The sequence below is a fragment of the Myotis nattereri genome, assembly GCF_964212035.1.
Source record: "Myotis nattereri genome assembly, chromosome: 9".
NCBI lineage: Eukaryota > Metazoa > Chordata > Mammalia > Chiroptera > Vespertilionidae > Myotis > Myotis nattereri.
This window is the reverse complement of record NC_138084.1, coordinates 43,092,825-43,119,666: the sequence shown is the minus strand read 5'-3', so window position 1 is coordinate 43,119,666 and position 26,842 is coordinate 43,092,825. Positions and strand designations below refer to the sequence as shown.

The following is a 26,842-nucleotide window of genomic DNA, read 5'->3' as shown; positions in this document are numbered from 1 at the left end:
GGAATATTACTCAGCCATAAAAAGAAGTGAACCTTTAGAACATTATGCTAAGTGACAGAAGCAGGCATAAAAGGCCACATATTATATGAAATGTTCAGAATAGGCAAATGTGTACAGATAAGAAGTAGATTAGTGGTTGGCAGAGGCTAGGGGAAAGGAAGCGTGGTAGTGACCACTTAATGGATATGGGATTTTTTCTGAGGGGTGAGGGTTGGTGCAAATGTCTTGAAATTAAATAGTAGTAATGGTTGGACAATATTGTGAATGTACTAAAAACCACTGAATTTAACTATTTAAAATAGTTTAAATGGTGACTTTTATGGTATGTGGATTTTACCTCAGTTTTTAAGAAGACTTCCATTGATTGGCAAGATTTGATTATTGAATATTTTTCCCATAGTTGTTGCTAGTATGTATGTATTCTATTCGTTCTTTTTCTTTAACCTAAAATTATTTGATACATACTTTTCTATACAGTTTTCATCATTTTTATTTTGGTGGCTGTATATATTTTAGTCATTTATATACATCATAGCTTAATCATTTCTCACATATTTGGTGTTTTTCTCTCCTTTTTTTTAGTTTTAAAGAATCCTTTTCTATGCTTAAACAAATATAAATGTTTAAAACTCTTCATAGACATTACACTAATGTTTCTTTTCCAAAACAGGAATTGAGTCACTTTTTCTTTTTCTTTTTTCTTTACTATTTAAATTGTCTTCTCTCTGGCTGCTCTATAGGAAAAATATGCTAATTTATACTTCTACCAATAATGGCTGAGGAAAAAAAAGAGGAGATGAATGTTTATTTAGTGTCTACTCTGTTTCAGTCACTGTGCCTGGGTCCCTTCACATCATTATTACAGCGGGGCCTTGACTTACGAGTTTAATTCGTTCCAAGACCGAGCTCGTTAAGGAGCTCATTAACTCAAATTACTCTATCAACTCAATGCCAAAAATCGGCGGAGAGACAGCTGGTATCTCAAAAAACTCGTTAGTCGGGACACTTGTAAGTCAAGGCCCCACTGTACTTATTTTTAACATATGTTGTTATTGATTTCAAAGAGGAAGCAAGGGGGGAGAAATAGAAACATCAATGATGAGAGAGAACCATTAATTGGCTGCCTCCTGCACACCCCCCACTGGGGATCAAGTGCCCTAACCAGGAATCAAACCTGAGCCATGTTGATGCTCAACCACTGAGCCACGTAGTTGGGCTCATGTCCATAATTTCATTCAACTCCCACACCTCTTCCCACTAAAGTGGCAACAGAAGTTGACACAGCTAATGGCAGATGAGCAAAGGTCAGAACCCAAGCATTTTGTCTTCAAGTTTTATCCTCTTCCCACAGCTTTACCAATATTGGATTTTACCTTTTTTAGTTTCTACTTGTTAGTATCAACATTTTCCCAAATGCTTGTTCATTTACATTTACATAATAATCTGTATCTTTTGTTCATTTACTATTAATAGATTTTAAACTGAACTTACCTTGTAGACAGTAGACATTATGTGTCAAAGCTTTATCATAATTTTTGTTTTTGTTTATTCCTGTTTTACAGGCTCTTGATGGAAATGTGTATGATCACCTGAAGGATTATTTAATAGCCTTCAGCCAGACTGAGCTAGAAGCATGTCAAGCTGTGCAGAACACATTCCAGTTTTTATTAGAAACCTCTAGCAAGGTAAGTTACCTTTAGTGCAATATGTGATGTTATCCATATTAGAATCTAAAATATTTTTACATACAAACTAAATGAGGATACCAATGACATTAGAAGAATGCTTTAAAGACAAATTTCCTGGAAACAGTATTTCTTCTAATAAAGTTGGAGGGTATTTTGTTCTCCTTGAAGAGTTGACACAAAGGTCAAAGGGGAAGTGATGATACGGTCTAGCTCAAGACATCAGTCCATTGCCATGTACATAGCTTTTGAGAAGAATGATTTAAAAAGATTTATCTTCCACTCAGATATTGAATGCACTCAGTTCATTCATATGAGGAAACAAGGTCATGTGTCAGTGCAAGGAATAATAAAGGGACACTAAGGGGGACAGTATCTTATAATCAGTATAGGATGAATACTATAATACTCTTTTTTCCCCAAAATTAATCTTATATCTAAATGCTGTCATTTTTATTTTATTTTTAGAGAGAGGAGGAGGGAGAGAGAGAGAGGGAGAGAAACATTGATGTGAGAGAGAAGCATCAAACGCTAGCCACTGTGGCTCAGTTGGTTGGAGCCTTATCCCATATACTGAAAGGTAGAGGGTTCCATTCTGGGTCAGGGCATATACCCAGGTTGCGGGTTCGAACCCTGGTTGGGGCAGAGCAGCCAATTGATATTCTCTCTGTCTCCCCCCCCCCCGCCCCCGTCTTTCTTTCTGTCTCCCCACCACCACCACCACCGGCTTCCCTCCTTCCTCTCTCCAAAATCAGTTAAAAAAATAAAATATGCAGAGAGAGAAACATCAGTCGGCCACCTTCCACCCGCAACCCAGCTGAGGATTGAACCAGCAACCTGGGTATATGCTCTGACCAGAAATTGAACCCAGGAATACAGGACAACACTTCAACCAACTGAGCCACACCGGCCAGGGCATGGTCATTCTTTGATAATCTTTCCATTCAAAAGTATTGAGATCCCTCAACTTTGCTGGCATGTTACCTTGTGTACAGAGAAAATAAATGAAATTGCTTTTCTTTAGGTCACAGCGGTTCTCGACCTGCAGGTCGCGACCCCTTTGGGGGTCCAATGACCCTTTCACAGGGGTCGCCTAAGACCATCGGAAAACACATATATAATTACATATTGTTTTTGTGATTAACCACTATGCTTTAATTATGTTCAATTTGTAACAATGAAATTGGGGGTCACCACAACATGAGGAACTGTATTAAAGGGTCATGGCATTAGGAAGGTTGAGAACCACTGCTTTAGGATCTGACAGATTAAAATTTCTTGCAGAAGAGAAACTGTCCTTTGGAAGATAAATCGTTCCTGTGACTAGTAAATGTTTCTTTCTGATAAATTAAATGCATAGTAAATGTTTTCTAATTGAATGCATGCCTTTGTCAAAAGATATTCACTTTATAACTGCTATTTTGAAAGAGACAAATCAGCCATAGCTGGGTTGCTCCATCAGTTAGAGCATTACCTGATCCTCCAGTGTTGTGACTTTGATCTCTGGTCAGGACACATACAAGAATCAACCAATGCATGCATAAATAGGTGGAACCAATATTTCTCTCTCTCTCTCTTTTACTTTCTAAGATCAATAAATTTATAAATATTTTAATAAAAGTAAATAAAAGAGCCAGTTCAATTCTCTTTTTTAGAAAGGAGAGTGGGAATTGGCTAATACCATAAGAAATTGTTTGGAAAGCAGTCGGTATCCATCTCACGAGCTAATGTCCAAAGATAGGAAAGAAAAGGGCCACATATTCTTCTTCTTGAACACCTCCTTTTGTATTTATTCTTGTTTTCCATGTACTATTGCTTTAATTCTGTTTTAAGAAAAACATTTAAAATGTTAAGTTGATATGGAACTGTAAAGATCACTGGTCTGTTGCTTTAAAATCTGTCATATTTCTATTTTCCTATATTTTCCTCCCCTAGGATCCAATAAAAGACATAAAAGGACTGATATATAGAAAGAAGAATGGATGGATAGGTAGATAGTTTTCTGAAAGCAAATGTGGAAAGTGTTAATTGAAAAATCTAGGTAGTGGGTACATGGATGTTTTAGTACAATTCTTTTTATTTTAATGTGTGTATATTTGAAATTTTCCATAAGAAAATATTAGTAAAAAAAATCTATTAAAACATCTTGGCTTTGTTTTTTTTTATGGAGTGGTTGATTTTGACTAGTGATCAAATTGTTTATATTTATTGGTACACTCTGGTTTTCTGGTTTTCCTTTTGTACATTTTGGTAACTTATACTTTCCTAGATAATTGTCTATTTTGTTTATCAAATTTGATGGCATAAATTTGTATATAAACCTGTTTGCTTCTACAGTGGTCTCCCTTTTTGTTTTTAATATTGTTTTCATTCTCTCTTATTTTGATCAGGCTTAACAGTCTTTTTAATTTTTTTCAAGGGCCAGCTTTTGTTCTGCTTCTCGGTGTTGTTTTCTGTGTCCTTAATTTCTGCCTCTATATTCATTATTTCTTTCTACTTTATTAGAGTTTATTTGAGTTAAAAATAAGCCCTTATTTTTATATTAGGGTCCTGTATTTTCAGCCTTGTTTTTAAATAAATCCACTTAAGGCTAAAAAATTTCTCTTTCTACTTTAATTGCATTCTGTAATATTTAGGGCTTTTGGGGTTTTCTTTTTTTATATATATATTTTTAATTACAGTTTACATTCAATTTTGTATTAGTTTGAGGTGTACAGCATAGTGGTTAGACAATCATACACTTTTCAAAGTGTGTGCCCAATATTTCCAGTACCCAGCTGGCATCATACTTAGTTATTACAGTATTATTAACTATATTCCTTATACTGTACTTTACATCTCCGTGACTTTTGTAATTACCAATTTGTACTTTTATGGTCCCTTTACTTTTTTTTTTTTTTACCAGCCCCCCAACCCTGTTGTATGTTCTCCATCCCCACCCCCATTTACCCAGGAGTTATTTAAAAGTGAATTTTTCCAGTTTCCATTCAGTGAGCATGTAGTGGTGTAACATTTTTTATTTCTAATTTTATTAGAAATTGTATCTTATTTTTATTTTATTACATTTATTCTAAATTTGTCTGAGAGATTGTCATCTGACCAAATTCATTAAAATCTCTTTTTTCAAGAATAAGTTAGGTTAGATACACTACCTTAGTTTATAAAACAGGTAAATGTATAGTCTTAAAAAACAGCTAATAGTTTACATAGCACTTACTTAACAGTTTTGTAGTTTTTAGCAATTCTCTGAAATTGGCATTATCGTGCTTATTTTATAAAGAGGAAAATAGACTCACGAAGTTTATATGGCTTGCCCAAGGTCACACACTCACACACAGTATTTTTCCATGCTCTGCTGCTATCCTGTTTGCTGTCTTTAGCTTTATTATTTTCATAGAAAATGAATTAAAAATGTATAACCTGATTTGGACATAAAGAGATCAACTTTTATTTTCCTCTGCATTTGTTCATGTGAGTATCTTGCTCCCCAGGGATAAGAAATAAATGAGATGCTCTTATATTTAGATTGAAAATAGTAGTAATAAAAATTTAATAAGAATGATATAGCTAGGGGATATACCCTTTTGTTCCAGGTACCAGAAGAGCTCACACCTATTCCATGTACTTTTCTGTTACAAAGAGCTGTTTATTCTGCTCTCGTTATACTGCTGAAAGCCACCCAGTTCAGTGATTTGATAATCCAGAAATAATTTTGAAACTCTTTAGGTTTTTATTCTACATTATCATTCCTTTGTCTTTTGAGGAGGAACCCCACATATCTAAATTGTAACTGTACATGTTCTGAAAGATATTTGGGGTTATTCATAGTGACACTATACATGTTGTGGCACTCTATACTTACATCTCCTAGGAGCTTGTGTTTAATTTTAACTATTTATGAAGCTTGCTTTTCTCCTTAATATTTTATGAAATGCTTTGTATATGTAACTGAAGCAGATGTTGTCATAGATATTTTCTCTAGAAGAGTAACCTCTAAAGATAGTTGTGCTCGCTTTCTGTCTGCTTAAGGAAACTCCTTCAGGAACTCATTAATAATGTAGCTCTTTTAACAATTCAGAAAATAACAATGTTATCCTATATTTCTTTTAAAATAAATAGCCTAATATTGCCATTCTTAATATCCTGAAGACTTGCCAAAAAAGTAAACCTAATAAAAGGAAGGGGGGAAACTACATTTCGAAAGACACAAGAATGCCCTGGCCAATTTGCTAAGTGGTTAGAGCATCAGCCCTCTGACTGAAGGGGCAGGGCTCAGATTCAGTTTCGGTCAAGAGCACATACCTCAGTTGCAGGCTGCATCCTCAGCCTTGGTCAGGGCGTGTGGGAGGCAACCAGTCGATGTGTCTCTCTCACATCAATGTTTATCTCTCTGTCTCTCCTCTCTCTTCCACTCTCTCTAAAAACTCAACGGAAAAAATATCCTTAGGTGAGGATTAACAAAAACAAAACAAAAAAAGACACAGGAAATTTTGACAAAATTCAACACTCTTTTATTATAAAAAAACAAGCAAACAAACACTCAGCGAATTAGGAGTAGAAGGGAACTTTCTTAACATGATAAAGGGCATTTAGGAAGAACCTACAGCCAATATCATACTCATTGGTGAAAGATGGAAAGCTTTCCCGCTATTATCAGGAACAAGACAAGGGATGCCCACTTTTACTATTGCTGTTCACTGTTGTACTGGGGGTATTAGGGCACTTAGGCAAGAAAAATAAATAGAAGGCATCCAGATTGAAAAGGAAGAAGTCTACTGCCATACCATCCTGAACATGCCCAATCTGATCTGAAAAGGAAGAAGTAAAATTATTTGTTTGTAAGTGACATGATTTATATAGAAAATCCTATAGAAGCCACAAAGAAAGTATTAGAACTAATAAACGAATTCAGCAAAAGTTGCAGGTACAAGATCAAAACACAAAAATCAATTGTGTTTCTATACTCCATTAATAAATGAACCAAAAGAAAATTAAGAAAACAATTTCAGCTACAATCATATCTGGAAAATAAAATACCTAAAAATAAATTTAACCAAGAGCATGAAAGACTTGTACATTGAAAACTACCAAATATTGCTGAAATTAATTAAAGAAATACTAAATAAATAGAAATAATAAATGTTTGTGGATTAGAAGATTTTATATCGCTAATATTGCAATATTCCGCAAAGCGAGCTACAGATTCAATAAGATAATTCCTATCAAAATTCCAATGGCCTTTATTTTGGACAGTGTGGTACTGGCATAAGGATAGACATATTGACCAATGAAATAGAATTGAGATTCCAGAAATAAACCACAACATTTATGGCAGTTGATTTTTGACAAGGTTTCCAAGGCCATTTGATGAAGAAAGAATAGCCTATTCAACAAAGGTGCTGGGACAACAAAATAACCACATGCTGGGATACTTCATTAAAAGAATTAAATCGAAAACCCACCTCCATATACACTCAACGCAGGAGCTGCCCCCTGGTGGTCAGTGCACCCCCACAGGGGGAGCGCCGCTCAGCCAGAAGCCGGGCTCAAAGTGGGCGAATGCAGTGGCAGTGGCAGAAGGCTCTCCCGCCTCCACAGCAGCATTAAGGATGCCCGACTGATGGACATCCCCCCAAGGGCTCCTGGGCTGCGAGAGGGCGCAGGCCAGGCTGAGGGACACCCCGAGTGCATGAATTTCGTGCACCAGGCCTCTAGTCGTATAAGATGCTCTTATGGGCTGAATTGTGTCCCCTTAAAATGTATATGTTGCCGTCCTAACCCCCATTACCGCAGAATGTGACTGTTTGGAGCTAGGGCCTTTAAGAGGTTATTAAGATAAAATGAGGTCATGTGAGTGGGCTCTAATCCAGTGGTTCTCAACCTGTGGGTCGAGACCCCTTTGGGAATCGAACGACCCTTTCACAGGGGTCGCCTAAGACCATCGGGAAACACATATATAATTACATATTGTTTTTGTGATTAATCACTATGCTTTAATTATGTTCAATTTGTAACAATGAAATTGGGGGTCACCACAACATGAGGAACTGTATTAAAGGGTCGCAGCATTAGGAAGGTTGAGAACCACTGCTCTAATCCAACATGACTGGAGATGATGTCCTTATAAGAGTAGATTATAAGGACAACAAGCAGAGAGGCCCTCAGTAGGAACCAATCCTGAAAACACCTTGATCTTGGACTTGTAGCCTCCAAACTGTGAGGAAATAAAATTCTGTTGTGTAAGCCACCAGTGATACTTCATTCTAGCAGACTAATGCAGATGCTTACCCTCGTCATTAATCAAAGAAATGGAAATTAAAATCGCGAGATTCTATTTTATACCAATGAGATTGACAGACATAAAGATAGGCAGGTATTAGTATTATTGTCTAGTCAATATCTGGGCTAGTTTCTAAACTAGTACTTTCCAAATTTAGATTCTTGAGAAAATAGAACAGTTGAGGAACAACTGTTACCTAAAATGAAAGAAAAAAAAAGTGTAATTATCATTTCTTTTTGACCATGTGTTTGATTTCTTATTTTTTGAAAACCCAGCAGAATAAATCTTAAACTTTAAAATGTAATTACTGGTCATTTTAACCTTATTAAAGGCTTAAAAGTATTTTATTTTCTCTGTAGGTGGTACGGGACTATAATTTTCAGCTGTTTCTACAAGAGAATGCTGTTTTTCACAAACCCCAGCCCTTCCAGTTCCAGCCTTGTGACAGCGATACTGTAAGGGAATTCCAGATTTTCATTTCATTTGTTTTTAAGCTATGTTCATGCTCAAATAACTTATCCTTGGAAAAGACAGACAGAAAAGGCTGAGTATGTCTCATTAATTTTATAACTGTGAGGGTGCAGAGAAACTGTGACATTTCTTCTTTGTCAAATGTAACTATCACATCTGGTACTATGCTAACAACTTTCTACTAAATTGGATTAAATTATAAGACAAGTTACTGCTGAAAATTGAACTTAGGGAAGAAGAAAAAATATTCAATAAAGGGTAGGGTTTTTTTTCAACTGAAATATAAATTATACTTTCTATCCATGAAATTCTTTGCATATATATCCTTTCAAAGACTCCAGTGGTCAAATTTTATAGAATTAATAAATAGAATAATGAATATGTGCATGCAGGTATTTTATTGGTTTTGTACAAAATTATAGGTCCTTTATAATGTCTTTCAGAATTCTTAGAATGTTAAAGTATTAACACAGATGCCAAATTGGCAATTTTTAAAAGGCTGACAATCATCCTTTTTTATTCTTGAGTTTAATCTATGAAAAATTCCATTTTTTTAAATTTAAGAAAAAAAACACTGAAAAGCTATTTGATAACCAAAAATAAATATTTAACTTCTACAAGGTGAGAAAGCACATATCCAGCAGATATCTCTGTGCCAGCATCTCTAGCACATGATCTCAGTGTCGGCAGGCCACAACGCAAGTCAGATTACATCAGTTAATTCTGTTGGTAAACCTAGAATCAAATCAGGGGGAGTTATATCAGAGTTAAATGGTATCCATTTAATAGAAAACTTTGCTAGAGGTATCTTCATTACTTTTCTTTCTTTTAAAAAAAAATATATTTTTTATTGATTTCAGAAAGGAAGGGAGAGGGAAAGAGAGATAGAAACATCAATGATGAGAGAGAATCATTGATCTGCTGCCTCCTGCATACCCCCTACTGGGGATCGAGCCCACAACCCGGGCATGTGCCCTTGACCAGAATTGAACCCAAGATCCTTCAGTCCGCAGGCTGATGCTCTATCCACTGAGCCAAATTGGCTAGGGCTTCGTTACTTTTCTTACTAAAATTTAAGTAGCCCTGTTAGTGGCTGTATAAAAGAAATGTAGGGAAACCATTTTCCTGTAGATCATAGCCCTTGCATTTATAGTAGTATGTCTTGTTTTGGGGTGGGGGGTGTTGTTTTTATTGGTTATAGAGAGAGAGGAAGGAGAGGGAAAGAGAGAGAGAAACAACAATGAGAAAGAATGGTCAATTGGCTGCCTCCTGCATGCCCCCCACTGGGACCAAGCCCAAAACAAAACCCAGACCTCTTGGAGCATGGGATGATGCTCAACCAACTGAGCCACACTGGATGGGCTGTTTTGTTTTTTTTCAGTCAGTCAGCTTTTGCTTAATGATTCAGTAACATTGTTCTATAATTTGACTTCTTTGAAGCCTGGGAGGAGTGAAGCAGAGCACTGGAAGATGCAGAGTGTGGACAAGTTTGCGAAGCTTGACTTAAAATTGTGACTAATTTGAGATTATTTTATCTTTGCTCATTTTACTCAGAAAATCAGAATAACAGTGACACTCATCTCACTTGTCCTAACTGCAACACTAAATTCTTTTTTGTTTCTAGACATTTAGCTGTGTCCATTCGCCCTACAATGCTAACTATGCTGTTTTCTGTCCTTGTGCAATCTTTACTGGGCAGAGTTTAAAAGCCTCCCAGCTGGTGGATGTTGAGCTCTCCCCGTCAGTGCTCTGGGAATGACCATAGCTGAGGTATATGGGGTGTAGGTCATGGATAGGAGTGGTGGGATGTGTGGGCTTGCATGTTAATTGAGGGTGGGACCTGCTATTGAGATGAAAGTTATCCTATCTAATAAAAGAGAAACATGGTAATTGGCGTATGACCGCTACCCTTCCCATTGTCTAATCAGCGAGATATGCAAATTAACTGCCAGCCAGATGGCGTCCGGCAGCCAGGCAGCTTGAAACTAACATGAGGCTTGCTTGCTTCAGTGACTGAGGACTCCAACCTTCCCCGCCTGCCTTGCCAGCCTCTGAGCCTGCAGTTTAAAAAACATTGTAACAAATATAGAAGCTAAACAAAACCCCAGAAACCTGCTTTCAGCGAGCCGGGATCTCAGAGCTGGAATTGATACAGAGTTTCGATTATAGAACGGAAACAAACCAGATACCTGCTTTCAGCAGCAGAGGCCTCAGAGCTGGAGCCTCAGAGCGAAAGCTGGCCCAGAATAAAAAAAGGAGCAGTTGGGAACTTCAGTCCCAGCCTGAAAACAGCCTTCAGCCCCTTACCCAGACTTGCCAGGCACTCCAGTGGGGACCCCCACCCTGAAGGGTGTGTGAACAGCTGCAAACAGCCATCATCCCCTCACCCAGGCTGGCCAGGCACCCCAGTGGGGACCCCCACCCTGATCCAGGACACCCTTCAGGGCAAACCTGCTGGCCCCCACACGTGCACCAGGCCTCTATTCTATATAGTAAAAGGGTAATATGCTTCCCGGCACTGTGATCAGCGGAGCCGCGAGGCCTCCCAGCATCGGGATCAGCGTGACAGGGGGCAGCGCCCAAACCCCCTGATCCCCCTGCAGCTCTGTGTGTGACGGGGGCGGGGCCACAACCTCCCTATCTGCCCTGCTCTGTTCCTGATAGGGGGGAGCTCCCCAAACCCCTGATCACCCTGCAGCTCTGTGTGTGACAGGGTGTGGCGCCCCAACCCCCCCACCCCCACGGGCCCTGCTCTGTGTGTGACGGGGTAGAGCCATAATCTCCCCATCGGCCCTGCCCTGAGTGTGAGAGTGGCGGCGCCCCAACCCCCTGATCAGCCCTGCTCTGTGGGTGATAGAGGGCGGCGCCCCAACCCCCTGATCCACCCTGCTCTGTGTGTGACAGGGGGCGGTGCCCCAACTCCCCTATCAGCCCTACTCTGTGAGTGACAGGGGGGAGCTCCTCAACCCCCGATGGGCCCTGCTCTGTGCGTGATAGGGTAAGGAGCCCCAACCTCCCGATGGGCCCTGCTCTGTGTGTGATGGGGCAGCGCCCCAACCCCCTGATTGGCCCTGCTCTGTGCATGACAGGGGGTGGCGCCGCAACCTCCCCATCGACCCTGCCTTGAGTGTGACAGGGGGCGGTGCCCCAACCCCCCAATCGGCCCTACCCTGAGCGTGACTGAGGGTGGCATCGCAACCTCCCAATCCACCCTGCTAGAACCACTGAATGCGTAAGATGAGCTTTTCATTTTCCCTTAGGGATTTCATTTCCTGTTTATAGTGAGAAGATTGAGCTTCTGATTTTCATCTTATTTGAAGCACCTTATTCCTCAACAGGAGTGCTGAAAAGAACCTTAGAGCTGATCTTGCCTTGATTAAAAGGGAAACGGAAGCCTAGAAAGGAAAAGACACTTGTCCAGAATCAGACAGTGAATTAGTGGCACATTACTGTCTTGATTGCAATTTTTATGTTCTTTCTGCATGCTGCTATTTCCTGAGAAGAAATGTTGAGCCCTTGGGGAGCAGTTATTTTTTTCATAATGGAAAAAGACAAATGCCCATACTTTTATAAAAGTCATCCCAGATTGTCAGCCATTGAAAAAGTCTTTAGAATAATCATTTTTTAATGTGTTTAACTGCAAAATATTCTTGTGTGTACTTTTTGTTTTGTTGTAAATTAAGTACTCTTACTGCCCACAAATAACACAGTCCCAAATAATTATTTTTACTCAGTTTGGACTAGGACTGTTCTTTCACATGAGCATGGAGCTGTTGTTTACTTTTTTTCTGGTTTCCTCCTGGAGCTGGTAGCATTAAGCCTCCTGGCGTACAGAGCACTATCTTCCCACTCTAAAATGTTGCTTCTTTTTGTATTAAAATTCTCTTTGGGTAATTCATGGTTACGAAAAAAAATTTTCTTAATTATTTTAATAAAGATTTTTTTTCATGAGTTCTTAAGAGTTTAGAGAAAGTTAAAATAGTTTAGTGGTTCAGAATGCTGAATCCTGAACCAGATTTGTGTAATCAGAGTTGTAACATTTAATATCTGGTAGACACTGAAAATTTTACTTAATCTCTCTGAGTTTTGGCTTATGACCCATCTCATCAGGTTGTTATAAAAGTAGAGGGTGGCCCAGCTGGTGTTACTCAGTGGTTGAGCATCAGCCTATGAACCAGGAGGTCATGGTTCGATTCCCAATCAAGGCACATATCCAGGTTTCAGGCCCGATCCCCAGTAGGTGGTGTGTAGGAAGCAGCCAGTCAGTGATTCTCTCTCATCAATGATGTTTCCATCTCTCTCTCCCTTCCTCTCTGAAATCAATAAAAATATATTTTAAAAAATAAAAATAAGTAAAAGGACAGGATGGGGCAAAAGTAGGTTTATAGAGTAAAATCTGTGTTTTGCATATTCACAACTGTAAACCTACTTTTGTCCCACCCTTATATGAAACGCTTTCCACAGTGCCTTGAATAGTAGGGGTTAACTGTTACTATTGTTTATTTAGATTTTGCAGTTTGTTCTTTGTGAAACATAATCACAGCATTTTAGGAGTAGAAGAAACCCTTAGTGATCATTTGATCTAGCACCACTAACTTTCATATGACACTGAAATCCAGAGGAGAGGTAAAAGCTAGTTTGAGGTTTGGTGGTAAGTTGGTAATGGACTTGAAACTAAATTAAACCCAGTATCTTCCGGGGACAGAGAGTTTGTGATGCTATTATTGTTTCTTTTCACTCTATCCAATGAACCTTTCTTTAATCCCATTGAAACTATTGAGCTGCTTCTATTTTCATCTGTGCAACTATTTTAGCGCCATAGTAGGTTGGCATGAATACTTTCCTTTTCTTTGCTTTACTAGCTTTCTTCACATCCCAAGTGGATCAGTCCATAGTATTAGAGATGAAGCTTTAATGTTCAGCAGTGTAAGACAAAATACTGTGGTCATTTATGGTTTCATACTTTCCTCTTAGTCTTCTGTTAATGTTTATATAGTGGAGCATGTCTCCTGTTTTGAGTGCTGCTGATTAAGTGAAGGCCCTCAGATCTGCCTACAAAATGGTTGTGTTTTCAATAAGAATAACAGTACTTTTCTTGCTGTTCTCTCTTGTGTTGTAGAGCCGACAATTAGAATCAGAAACTGCCACCACAGAGGAGCACAGTCTAAACAAGGAGGCTCGGAAATGGGCCACACGTGTGGCACGTGAGCACAAGAACATTGTTCACCAACAACGAGTAAGTGTAATAGAGTTTTAGGCTACATTTAGCTTAAGCCAAATGTCTAACCAATTTTAAGAGTTGAATTTTATTAATGTGAAAAATATCCTATATGTGTTTCATAATTTGGTGTGTGTTTTTTTAATCCTCACCCGAGGATATTTTTCCATTGATTTTTAGAGAGAGTGGGAGAGGGAAAGACAGAGAAAAATATCAATGTGAGAGAAACACATCGATTGGTTGCCTCCTGCATGCCTCCCAACCAAGGCCCGGGCCAGGGAGGAGCCTGTAACCAAGGTAGGTGCCCTTGACCGGGATCGAACCCAGGATCCTTTGTTCCGCAGGCCGACGCTCTATCCACTGAGCCAAACCAGCTTGGGCTTAATGTAATTTGGCTTCTCATCCAAAAGCAAATTTTTTGAAGGTGCAATTGTAGATTCCATGAAAATGTATTAAGACTAAATTAAAAGTGCAAAGAAATTACATTAGATATAGTAAATTTTTCCTCAATTTTCATTTATTTATATCTTCATTATTCTCTTAACCTTCACATCCAGTTTTTCTTTCTTTCCCTGCTTCCCAAAGACTACACTTGTGAAAATCACCAATGATGTCTGTGTTGTTAAATCCAAAATGGACACTTTGATTTCTGTCTTAACCTGTTGTTAACTTCGTCACAATTGACAATACGCTTCCTCTGGAAACATTCTCTTCTCTAGTCATCTATGGCATAACTGCCTGGTTTTTCTTCTGCCGTTCCTGGGTGCTCTGAGAGGTTCTTTCTCTACCTCACGTTTAAATATTCAAATTCCTTAGATTTCTGTACTAAGCTTTCTTCTTTTCTTATTCTTTATTTTATTATAGACAGTCTTGAGCTCTTCCATGGTTTCACTTACCAACAAATGATATATTAATATCTTCAATATTAGGCCTTTCTTCTGTGTACATCTTACACTGTATACAAGAATAAATTCAAAATGGATTAAAGACTTAAATGTAAGACTCAAAACATAAAACTCCTAGAAAAAAAACATAGGCAGTAAACTCTGAGCAATATTTTTTCTGATATTTCTTCTTGGACAAGATAATCTAAGAAAAAAAATAAACAAATGGTACTACATCAAACTAAAAACATTTTGCACAGCAAAGGAAACCAATAAGACAAAAAGACAACTTACTAAATGGGAGAAGTTATTCGCCAATTGATACATCCAATAAGGTATTCATATCCAAAATTTATAAAGAACTCATACAACTCAACACCAAAAAAACAAATGACCCAATTAAAATACGGGCAAAGGATATGAATTGACGCTTCTCCAAAGAGGACATACAGATGGTCAATAGACATATGAAAAGATGCTCAATGTCACTAATCATCAGAGAGGTACAAATTAAAACCACAATAAGATATCACCTCACAGAGTGGCTATCATCAATAAATCAACAAACAAACGCTGAATAAACTTTAATAAAAAAGGAATCCAGCTATGTTTTAAGCACATGACTAATTAGGGTGCAAGCATGATTCAATATGAGATAATTTAGCAATATAATAGCCTGTATTTATAGAATAAAGATGAAAATTTTATGATTATTTTCTTAGTTGCCCAAAAACAGCATCTGGTAAAATTCAGTATCCCTTAGTCCATTAAAAAAATAAAACATCCTGGCAGGTTTGGCTCAGTAGATAGAGGACTGGCCCATGGACTAAAGGGTCCCAGATTCGATTCTGGTTAAAGGCATGGTCAGTGTGTCTCTCTCACATCAATGTTTCTCTCTCTCTGTCTCTCTCCCTCCTTTCCACTCTCTCTAGCAAGCAATGAGCCCTAGCTGGTTTTGCTCAGTGAATAGAGCATTGGTCTACAGACTGAAGGGTCCCAGGTTCGATTCCGGTTAAGGGCACATGCTTGGGTTGCAGGTTCGATCCCCAGTAGGGGCCGGGCAGGAGTCAGCCAGCCAGTCAATGATTCTCTCTCATCATTGATGTTTCTATCTCTCCCTCTCCGTTCCTCTCTGAAATCAATGAAAAAATATCCTTGGAAGAGGATTAACAAAAACTTTAAGAAAAAAAAAAATTTTAATATATTTTATTGATTTTTTACAGAGAGGAAGGGAGAGAGATAGTTAGAAACATCGATGAGATAGAAACATCGATCAGCTGCCTCCTGCACATCCCCCACTGGGGAAGTGCCCGCAATCAAGGTAGATGCCCTGACCGGAATCAAACCTGGGACCCTTCAGTCCGCAGGCCGACGCTCTATCCACTGAGCCAAACCGGTTTCGGCAAGAAAAATTTTTAATGTGTTAATTTTTTGTTTGTTTGGGGATTTTTTTGGTTAATCATCACCTGCAGATATTTTTCCATTGATTTTTAGGGAGGGTGGAAGTGAGAGGGAAAGACAGAAACATTGAAATGGGAGAAACACATTGATTGATTGCCTCCTGCACAAGCCCCACCCAGTGCCCAGGCTGGGAAGGAGCCTGCAACCAAGGTATGTGTCCTTGACCGGAATCGCACCCGGGACCCTTTGGTCTGCAGGCCGATGCTCTATCCACTGAGCCAAACCAGCTAGGCCAAAATGTGTTAATTTTTTGAAAAATAAAACAAAATTCCTAGCCAGCTGGATAAAAACTCTTTCACCCTGATGAGGATATCTTGAGACTTACAGTAAACATTATACTTGATGTTGGTATTTGTTTTCCATAGCTGCCATAACAAATTACCACAAACTTAGTAACTTAAGACAATATAAACTTGTTATCTCACATTTCTGGAGGTCAGAAGTCTTAGCGGGCTTGGCTGGTTTTTTCAGCTCCAACTCTACCAAGGCCAAACTCAAGGTGTCAGGCAGGCTGGCCTCAGGGGGAGAATGTGTTTGCAAGCTCATGCAATTTGTTGTCAAAACCCAATTCCTGTAACTGTGAAACTGAGGTCTCTGTTTCCTCCCTGGCTATGAGCTGGGAGCTACATTTAGCTCCTAACTCCTATACTTAGGCCAGTCTCTCTGGTCCTGGTGCATGGGCTTAGAATCTCACTGACTTCGCTTTTGGCTCATCTCACTGCAGCCAAAGAAAGTTTTCTGCTTGTAAGGAGTCATGTGATTAGATTGAGTTCACTCAGATCACCCAGGATAACCTCCCTATTTTACGTCTATAACTCTAATATGTCTGCATTATCTTTCATATGCACAGTTCCAGGGACTAGGGTGTAGACATCTTTGGAAACCTTCCTGTCTGCTACAATGATAATTACAGTACCCATCATTACCACTACTTTTCAGTTTTATAGGAGAATTTAGTCAGTGGTTAATAAGTGAAAAGTAAGGTGTTTAAACTTTAGGAAAAGGTACAGCTGTCATTATTTATAGATTATGTGATAAGTACTTCCAAAAATACGAGACCCAACTGTCAAACTATTAGAACTAATAAGAGTTCAGTGAGGTGAAGATTATATACAAAAATCATTTATTTTTTTATTAGCTATAAATAATACATTGCAAAATGTAGTTGGAAAAATTATTTACCAGAGCAGTGAAATACTGATGAGTCAGCCAGTGAAATATCATGACCTATAGGAAGGAAGGCATTTTTTTGTTGTTGTTGCTTTAAGTATTACAAAGGGTATTACATATGTGTCCATTTTATCCCCCCGCCCTAGACAGTCCCCTAGCCTCCCCTATCCCCCAGTGTCTTATGTCCATTGGTTATGCTTATATGCATGCATACAAGTCCTTTTTTTTTTAATATATTTTATTGATTTTTTACAGAGAAGAAGGGAGAGGGATAGAGAGTTAGAAACATCGATGAGAGAGATCGATCAGCTGCCTCCTGCACGCCCCCTACTGGGGATGTGCCCGCAACCAAGGTACATGCCCTTGACTGGAATTGAACCCGGGACCCCTCAGTCCACAGGCCGACGCTCTATCCACTGAGCCAAACCGGTTCGGCTACAAGTCCTTTAGTTGATCTCTTACTCCCCTACCTCCTGCCCCCCAACCCTCCCCGGCCTTCCCGCTGCAGTTTGACAATCTGTTTGAGGCAGCTCTGCCTCTGTATCTATTATTGTTCAAAAGTTTATAATGGTCTCTATTATCCATGAATGAGTGAGATCATGTGGTATTTTTCCTTCATTGACTGGCTTATTTCACTTAGCATAATGCTCTCCAGTTCCATCCATGACGTTGCAAATGGTAAGAGTTCCAGGAAGGCATTTTTTAAACCAAAGAACATAAAGAAGGCAGAAGTAATTAGTACAAAAAATGTAAATTTTTATTAAATTTATAATTTCAATGCAATCTCGATGAAACTTAAAAGATATTTTTAATTTTTTAAAGTTTTAAATTTATTGAGGTAACATTGGTTAATAAGATTATATAGGTTTCACCCTAGCTGGTTGGCCCAGTAGATAGAGCGTTGGCCTGCAGACCAAAGGGTCCTGGGTTTGATTCCAGTCAAGGGCACGTACCTTGGTTACAGGCTCCTCCCCAGCCCTGGCCCTGACCAGCACACGTGCAAGAGGCAACCAATCGATGTGTTTCTCTCACATTGATGTTTCTCTCTGTCTTTCCCTCTCTCTTCCACTCTCTCTAAAAATCAATAGGAAAATATCCTCAGGTGAAGATTTAAAAACAAAAAAAGATTACACAATTTTATGATACATCATCTGTATATTGCATTGTGTGCCCACCACCCAAAGGCAAATCTTCGTCCCTAGCTGGTTTGGTTCAGTGGGTAGAGCATCAGCCTCCGAACTGAAGGGTCCCAAGTTCGATTCCAGGCAAGGGCACATGCCCAGTTTGTGGGCTCTATCCCCAGCAGGGGACGTGCAGGAGGCAGCTAATCAATGATTCTCTCTCATCATTGATGTTTCTATCTGTCTCTCTCACCCTCTCCCTTTCTCTCTGAAATCAATAAAAGTATATATATTTTTAAAAGAAGGCAAATATTTGGCTACCATATATTTGACCCCTTTCACTCTTTACTACCTTCTCCCCAACCCCTTTCCCTTTGGTAACCACCATACTATTGTCTGTGTCTCTGAATTTTTGTTTGTTTGTTTTCCCTGTTTGTTTATTTTTTGCTTTCAGTATTTTTATACCACATATGACTAAAATCATATGGTCCTTAACTCTTTCTGTCTGACTTATTTCCCTTAGCATGATATTCTCAAGGCCCACCCATGATGTCACAAGTGGCAGTATTTCATCTTTTCTTATGGCTGCGTAGTATTTCATTGTATAAATGTACCACATTACCTAGGGAAGGACACTCCAGTTATTTCATGTCTTGGCCATGGTGAACAATGTGGCAGTAAATAAATGTTTTGAATTTTGGGGGTATATACCCAGAAGAGTGGTTGCTAGGTCATATTATAACTCTAAATTTTTTGAGGAGCCTCCATACTATTTTCCATAGTGGCTGTACCAGTTTACACTCCCACCAGCAGTGAATAGGGGTTCCTTTTTCTCCACAACCTCACTAACACTTGTTACTACGTGTCTGGTTGATAATAGCCATTTCAGCAGGTGTGAAGTTTTGATTTGCATGTCCCTAATAGCTAGTGAAGTTAAGCATCTCTTCCTATATCTGTTGGCCATTAGTATGTCTTCATGGGAGAAGTGTCTATTCAAGTCCTCTGCTCATTTTTAATTGGATTATTTGCTTGTTTGGGGTTGAGTTTTTTATATAGTTTGGATATTAACCCCTTGTCAGATGAAAATTGGGAAGCCACATGCAAAAGAATGAAACTAGATTACTGCTTGTCCCATATACAAAAATTAACTCAAAATGGATCAAAGACCTAAATTTAAGACCTGGAACAATAAATTACATAGAAGAAAACATAGGTGCTAAACTTTTGGACCTTAGTTTTAGAGAAGATTTTATGAATTTGACCCCAAAGACAAGGGACGTAAAGGCAAAATATATGAATGGGACTACATCAAACTAAAAAGAATGGGAGAAGATATTTGCAAATAAAATACATTTTTAAAGAAACTTGAGCCGAAACCGGTTTGGCTCAGTGGATAGAGCATCGGCTTGTGGACTGAAGGGTCCCAGGTTCGATTCCGGTCAAGGGCATATACCTGGGTTGCGGGCACATCCCCAGTGGGAGGTGTGCAGGAGGCAGCTGATCGATGTTTCTCTCTCATCGATGTTTCTAACTCTCTCTCTCCCTTCCTCTCTGTAAAAAAAAAAAACAACCAATAAAATATAAAAAAAAAATAAAAGAAACTTGAAAAAATGGTTCTGAAATGTATCTGAATTATTTTAATGTACAAAATAGCCAAGAACAACATTAATGAGACTTGTGTTCCTTACTTATTAGCACATACTAATATATTCCAGTAATGACCATAGTAATTAAAACTGTGGCATCATCCAAGAGTTAAAAAATACATCAAAGAAAATGATCTGTGTGTCTGGACCTTTAGATACTGATTCAAACCAACTAATCATAGTCATATTAAAGCAAGCAGGGAAATTTAATGGACAGCATATTGAGCCTACCAAGGAAATATTATTACTTTTGAAATAATATTGTGGGTATATTTTTTTGTCTTAAAGTTCATACTTTTAGAGACTTACCAAAAAAGCATGTAGGAGTGAAATGATATGATATCTGCAGTTTTATTTAAAATGCTTTTAGTAAAGGAAAAAAGAATAGATAAAACTAATGTGAAAAAAATCTTCTTAACCATTGAATCATGGTGATCGGTACTAGTATATGGGAGTTCATCATACTAGTCTCTCTACTTTTGAATACTCTATATTTGAAATTCTTTATAATAAAAAAACATGCTAATGACATTTCAAAGCTTTGGAGAAAGGGTTATTCAATAAATGGTGTTAGAGTAATTGTCTAGGTATTTGGGGGAGGGAGTAGATTCTTCTCTTTCACCAAATACAAAGTAAATTTTGGAAAAATTAAAGACCTAAGTCAGGGGTGGGCAACCTTTTTGTGAGTGCATGCTAAAACCAGCAAAATCTCTGACTCAAAATTCTTCTGCGTGCCAATCCTAATTTTTTGAGAACATGTTACGCCTACTTGATATCTCTTAAGGTGTACGTATGTGAAGAACCTTGAAGAAATAGTAAAATTCATTCGAGCGACAAAAACAGAATATGATGATAAAAAATACATTTATTTTTTAATGTATACATGTACACTGATAGTCCAACAGAAAACTTTATGACTCCGTTTAATATTATCAGTGGGACTTTTGCTGCTGCATCACTGATGACAGAGATTTTACATCAGGTTTATATTTCGTGACCTTCAGAGATATGCACGAGCTACTACTTTCATCCATCGGGCTACTCCTATTACAAGACTTAACAGAATTCATCACTGAGAACAAAGATTCACAAGCGTATGTGGATGAAACCAAAACACTGGTAGGATCTAGGAAGGCAGGAAGAGTTAAGGCAGAGGCATAGAAATTGCTCTTCACCTCTCTCATCAATCCATGTCTATGGTCTTTAAGATAACTTGTTATGTAAAATTATTTATTTATCTAAGAGGCACCTACACTGAATTTATCTGAAAAAATAAAAAAGTTGATATTAAGAAAAAAATTGTAAATGGAAGATTATAAGAGAGGGTTTCGCGTGCCAGCAAAAGTTACTGGCATGCCATGTTTGGCATGCATGCCAGGGGTTGCCCACCCCTGACCTAAGTGCTAAACAAAAGATTATTGAAAACTGGAAAAATATAGAATTTTTTGTATATTACAAATGGCTTCTTAAGCAAAACATAAAACCCAGGCAGGACCCATAAAGGAAAAGATTGATAACTCAACAACATAAAAACTAAAAAATTTTGTAAAACAGAAGAGAAGAACTTTGAAAAATTAAAAGAAAGGGAATGGGAGGAATATTTGTAACATAAATAATAGAAAAAAGACTGATACCTGGAAAGAAATATATTTAAATAATGACAAAAATCAGAAAAATGTATAGAGGATATGAACTTTATAAAAGTAGAAATAACAGATGGTTAGCAATATCTGAGATGATGCTCTTTATTATAGAGAAATGAAAATTGAAACAATGAGATCTTTATTTATATAGCTTATTGGCAAACATTTCAAAAATTGACCATATCCAGTGTTGGTGAGGTACAAAGAAACACGCTCTCACATACTACTTGTAAAAGAGTAGGCAATTTGGGGGGCAATTTGGTAATGTCTGTTAATATTAAGGTGTACAATTTCCACTTCTGTTTTTATCTTAAATAAAATTAAGTACTGTTTATAGCATTGTACAGTACTATTTATAGTATTGAGAAATTTGCAAATTTAAATAGCAATAGAATAAGAGAATTGGTACAGTTAAACTATTAAATCTATGGATTAGAAAAGGAAGTCAGTCTATTTTAAAAAACATAAAAAAGTTTCTTAGACACATTGAGAGGATAATAGAGCTCATTTAATTATTTTTTTAAAACAAACTATTCAAGTGTATAGGCAATACATAGAAAATGGTTTGAAAAAATGCATTTAAATTGATGGGACAGTGGTTATCTTGGGGAGTCGGATACATGGTGGGGTGTGCAGGTATAACAGTTTTTGCCATTTTTTTTTAGTTGTTTAGCAACAATACTTTATATTTGTGTAGTTTTTAAAAATTAAAGGTATGCATATCAAAATGTATAGTTCAAATAAGGTTTATAGATTATGCCAATGTGAATTTCCTGGTTTTTATATTGTACTGTACTTATGCAAGTTGTTGCCATTTTGGGAAGCTGGGAAAGTACTCTCTGTTCTACTTTTACAGCTTCTTTTGGATCTCTAATTCTTTCAATTTTAAAAAAATTAACAAATAAAAACTGAAAAAAATTAAAGGTTAAAAAAACTAGTCGTTGCCACTCATCGCTAAAGTCTTTTAAATTATCTAAATACTGCTCTAGCCAATTTGGCTCAGTAGATAGAGCATCGGCCTGACTGAAGGGTCCCAGGTTCGATTGTGGTCAAGGGCATGTACCTCAGTTGCAGGCTTGATCCCCAGTAAGGCGTGTGCAGGAGGCAGCTGATCAGTGTTTCTCATCGAAGTTTCTAACGCTTCTCCTTTCTCTCTGTAAAATCAATAAAATGTATGTAAACAAATAAAATAATCTTTTAAGAAAAATCAGTCATTATTTTTTTGTTTTCTTTAACAGGTTCTAGGTGATCTGGAATGTCATGGAGCTCCAGCATCAGAGCAAAGCCGAGTAGAGCTGGAACAGAAAATAGATGAAGCTAAAGAAAACATTCGTAAAGCAGAGGTGAGGTGATAGCTCATTTTGCCCAGCCTCGTCAATGTCTCAGGTGTGATATGTACTTTTAGAATTCAGTTTCTAGACACTGATTATTCTGAAGATGATTCACCATCTTCATCTGTATCAAGAGTATTATTTTTTAGTAACTGCTTCTTAGGAGGTGGTACACATGACAAAAGGACACTAAACCCGCTAAGAAAAGTTTACACTCATGAAACATTAAATAAAAAATAGAATGAAGTCACAGTGAAGATAGTAATTTTAAACTTTCACAGTTTACCTAATAAATCAGTCAAATTCACGGTATAGAAACTTAATATATATGTTTAGAGCCTAGAAGAGCCTCCCCTACATGGAAGTCCTCTTGAATCATGGGTCTAGAGCAGCCGTGGGCAAACTACGGCCCGGGGGCCGGATCCCGCCCGTTTGAAATGAATAAAACTAAAAAAAAAAAAAAAAAAAGACCGTACCCTTTTGTGTAATGATGTTTTCTTTGATTTTATATTAGTTCACACAAACACTCCATCCATGCTTTTGTTCCGGCCCTCCGGTCCAGTTTAAGAACCCATTGTGGCCCTCGAGTCAAAAAGTTTGCCCACCTCTGGGCTAGAGGCATAAGCTACGCTTTTAAGAAGAGAAAAGCCGACAAGACAAAAAACTTACAACAGCTTTGGTCAGTGTGGCTCCGTTGGTTGGAACATCATCCTGTACACCAAAAGGTTGTGGGTTTGATTCCTGGTCAGGGCACATACCCAGGTTGCAGGTTCTATCCCCAGTCGGGGCGCCTACAGGGGGCAACCAATCGATGTTTCTCTCTCACATTGGTATTTCTCCCTCTCTCCCTTCCACCCTCTCTAAAATCAATAAACATATCCTCGGGTGGGAGTTTTTTAAAAAGTTATAATAGTGGGTTTTAATTGGGGGGAGGGGTTGCCATGGGATCCTTGAAGCATTGTAGGAAAATGTGAAACCCCCTCTCCCACCAAAAAAAAGGAACATTTTTATGAACAGTTTCCAGACGTTCATGTACCTGAGGCTAATATTCCCTGACTTCAAGGGGGAAAGGTTAAGATGGAAAGAAAGAACCTATTTGAAAAGGAGGAAGACATAGGCAATAGTTTGGCAGTTAGATTTGATTAGAGTTTTATAAGGAAATGTGGTAGACAGTAAATAAATGAATCGTGGTGAGGACTAGTTCATGGAGGACCAGGGCACCATGGATGGGATGTGGAAGTAGATATTCAAGAAAAACTGAGGCTGTCCAGTCTTGTCAGGAAGGCATAGGAATGCCAGAGAGAGCTAAGACTGTCAGGCACAAATGCTGAGGAGTGGTCCACTGAAGCATACCTGACACGTAAGAAACGCAGAAGGCGGGACAGCCCCGGTGAGGCTGAAACAGCCCTGGTGAGGGACGGCACCGGTGAGGTAGGGACGGCCCTGGTGAGGTCGGGACGGCCCAGTGAGGCCGAAACAGCCCCAGTGAGCTTAGGACAGCCCTGGTGAGGTTGAAACGGATAATAAAGTCTAATATAAACTGACGTACAAAAATAGATGCAGAGGCAGAGCAGCATTGAACAGACTGTCAAACTATAGTGGGAAGCCTGGGGAGGGTTTGGGGGGGCGGTTAAGAGATCAACTGAAGGACTTATATGCATGCATATAAGAATAACCAGTGGGAGAAACTAAGATGGCAGCATAGATAAACACCGGGAAATTGTCGCCTCACACAACAATTGAAAAATACCGCAAAGGACGGAGCAAACATCGTCCAGAACAACAGGAAGGCTGGCTGAGTGTAAATTCTACAACTAGAAGAAAAGAGGGGCACGCTGAGAGCCAGAAGAGCTGCGGAGGTGAAGTGCAGAGGTACGGCGGCGGCTCGCGCGTGCACGGAAAGGGGGTGGCACCTGAGGATGCGGCTGTCTTTTTGAATCACAAGCTCCCGACTGCTCTGAACTCCGGTTCCGGCGAGTCTCTGGGGACCCAGGACTCATACGGGGAGAAGCTGGTCTGTCAGGCGGCAGCGGGCGAACTTGAGGGCGGCTTTCCCTCAGAGGTGCTTGCAGCCGTTACCGGGACACTGAGACGCACGACTCCAGGCGGAGAATCAGCCATAGCTTCTTTCTCTGCCCTTTTGACTCCCTGAAACCCCGCCCCACCCAGGCTGCGGCAAAGGCTTTTGCATGTGAATGTACCTAATTGCAGCCGAGCCAGGCAGACCCGGAACTTCCAAGAGAAGGCCCAGGGCCCCGCAGCAGCTTGCATTGCTTCACAGCTGAGCCTCTTCGTGGCTCCTGCTGTGTGGCCTCAGGCAGAGGCTGAATTAGCACCTCCTTAGATCCAGGAGCCACTGTGCCCAGTGGTCAGAGGGGGACCATTCTCCCACTTCAGACACGGCTGATTCCCACAGCCGGTTGGCCTGGAGGTCAATTCCTCCCAGTGATCCTACAACAACCAAGGCACCAAGAGTGCACCAAGAGTGTCCACCCCAGGTAACTGGGGAGGCTGAGCCACTGGGCCCTACAGGACACCTGGCGCGCAGAGCCACTCTATCAACACAGGGAAGCAGCCAAAATGCGGAGACAAAGAAACAGGTCACGAATGGCAGAAATGGAGGAAAGCAAACGACTGGATATGGAGTTCAAGGCCACGTTTATAAGGTTTTTCAAGAATTTTATGGAAACCGCCGATAAATTTAATGAATCCCTCAATGAGTATAGTGAGACCATGGAGGACATGAAAAAGGACCAACTAGAAATTAAGCATACACTGACTGAAATAAAGAATAATTTACAGAGATCCAACAGCAGACAAGAGGATCCCAAGAATCAAGTCAAAGATTTGAAATACAAAGAAACAAAAAATACCCAACCGAAAAAGGAAAAAGAAAAGAGATTCAAAAAATATGAAGATAGTGTAAGGAACCTCTGGGACAACTTCAAGCGTACCAACATCAGAATTATAGGGGTACCAGAAGGAGAGAGAGGGCAAGATATTGAAAACCTTTTTGAAGAAATAATGACAGAAAACTTCCCCCACCTGGTGAAAGAAATGGACTTACAAGTCCAGGAAGCGCAGAGAACCCCAAACAAAAGGAATCCAAAGAGGACCACACCAAGACACATCATAATTAAAATGCCAAGAGCAAAAGATAAAGAGAGAATCTTAAAAGCAGCAAGAGAAAGACAGTCAGTTACCTACAAGGGAGTACCCATTCGACTGTCAGCTGATTTCTCAACAGAAACCATGCAGGCCAGAAGAGAGTGGCAAGAAATATTCAAAGAGATGAATAGCAAGAACCTGCAACCAAGATTACTTTATCCAGCAAAGCTATCATTCAGAATGGAAGGTCAGATAAAGAGCTTCATGGATAAGAAAAAGCTAAAGGAGTTCATCACCACCAAACCAGCATTATATGAAATGCTGAAAGGTATTCTTTAAGAAGAGGAAGAAGAAAAAGGGACTCTTACCATTTGCCACAGCATGGATGGAACTGGAGAGCGGATAAATACCACAGGATCTCACTCATTTGTGGAATATAATGAACAACATAAACTGATGAACAAGGACTGATCCAGAGACGGAGAGGCATTGATTGGACTGTCGGGCCTTGGAGGGAAGGTAGGGGAGGGTGGGGGCAAGGGGGAAAGATCAACCAAAGGACTTATATGCAAGCATATGGGCCTAACCAATGGACACGGACAACGGAGGGGTGAGGGCATGAGCGGGGGGGGGGGGGGGTAGGTAGAGGGTACACATATGTAACATCTTAATCAATAAAAAAAAAAAGAATAACCAATGGACACAAGACACTGGGGGGTAGGGGAGGCGGGGGGAATGTCAAGGGGGGTGGGGGGGAGGAATACTTTAAGAAATAAAAATTATTAATTAAAAAAAACCACAGAAGAAACAGGTCACTGGGAGGA

At 39.2% G+C, this 26,842-nt stretch overlaps 1 protein-coding gene across 1 annotated transcript in view; it reads left to right on the top strand.

Annotated features, from left to right (window-relative positions):
• FCHSD2 (FCH and double SH3 domains 2) overlaps nt 1-26,842 on the top strand; it is a 179,077-nt gene that overhangs the window by 117,157 nt on the left and 35,078 nt on the right. The window contains exons 9-12 of the mRNA XM_081098695.1: nt 1,563-1,685; nt 8,325-8,420; nt 13,556-13,672; nt 22,818-22,922. Of these exons, the coding sequence (XP_080954821.1) occupies nt 1,563-1,685; nt 8,325-8,420; nt 13,556-13,672; nt 22,818-22,922 (441 nt within the window). The remainder of the gene's footprint in view (nt 1-1,562; nt 1,686-8,324; nt 8,421-13,555; nt 13,673-22,817; nt 22,923-26,842) is intronic.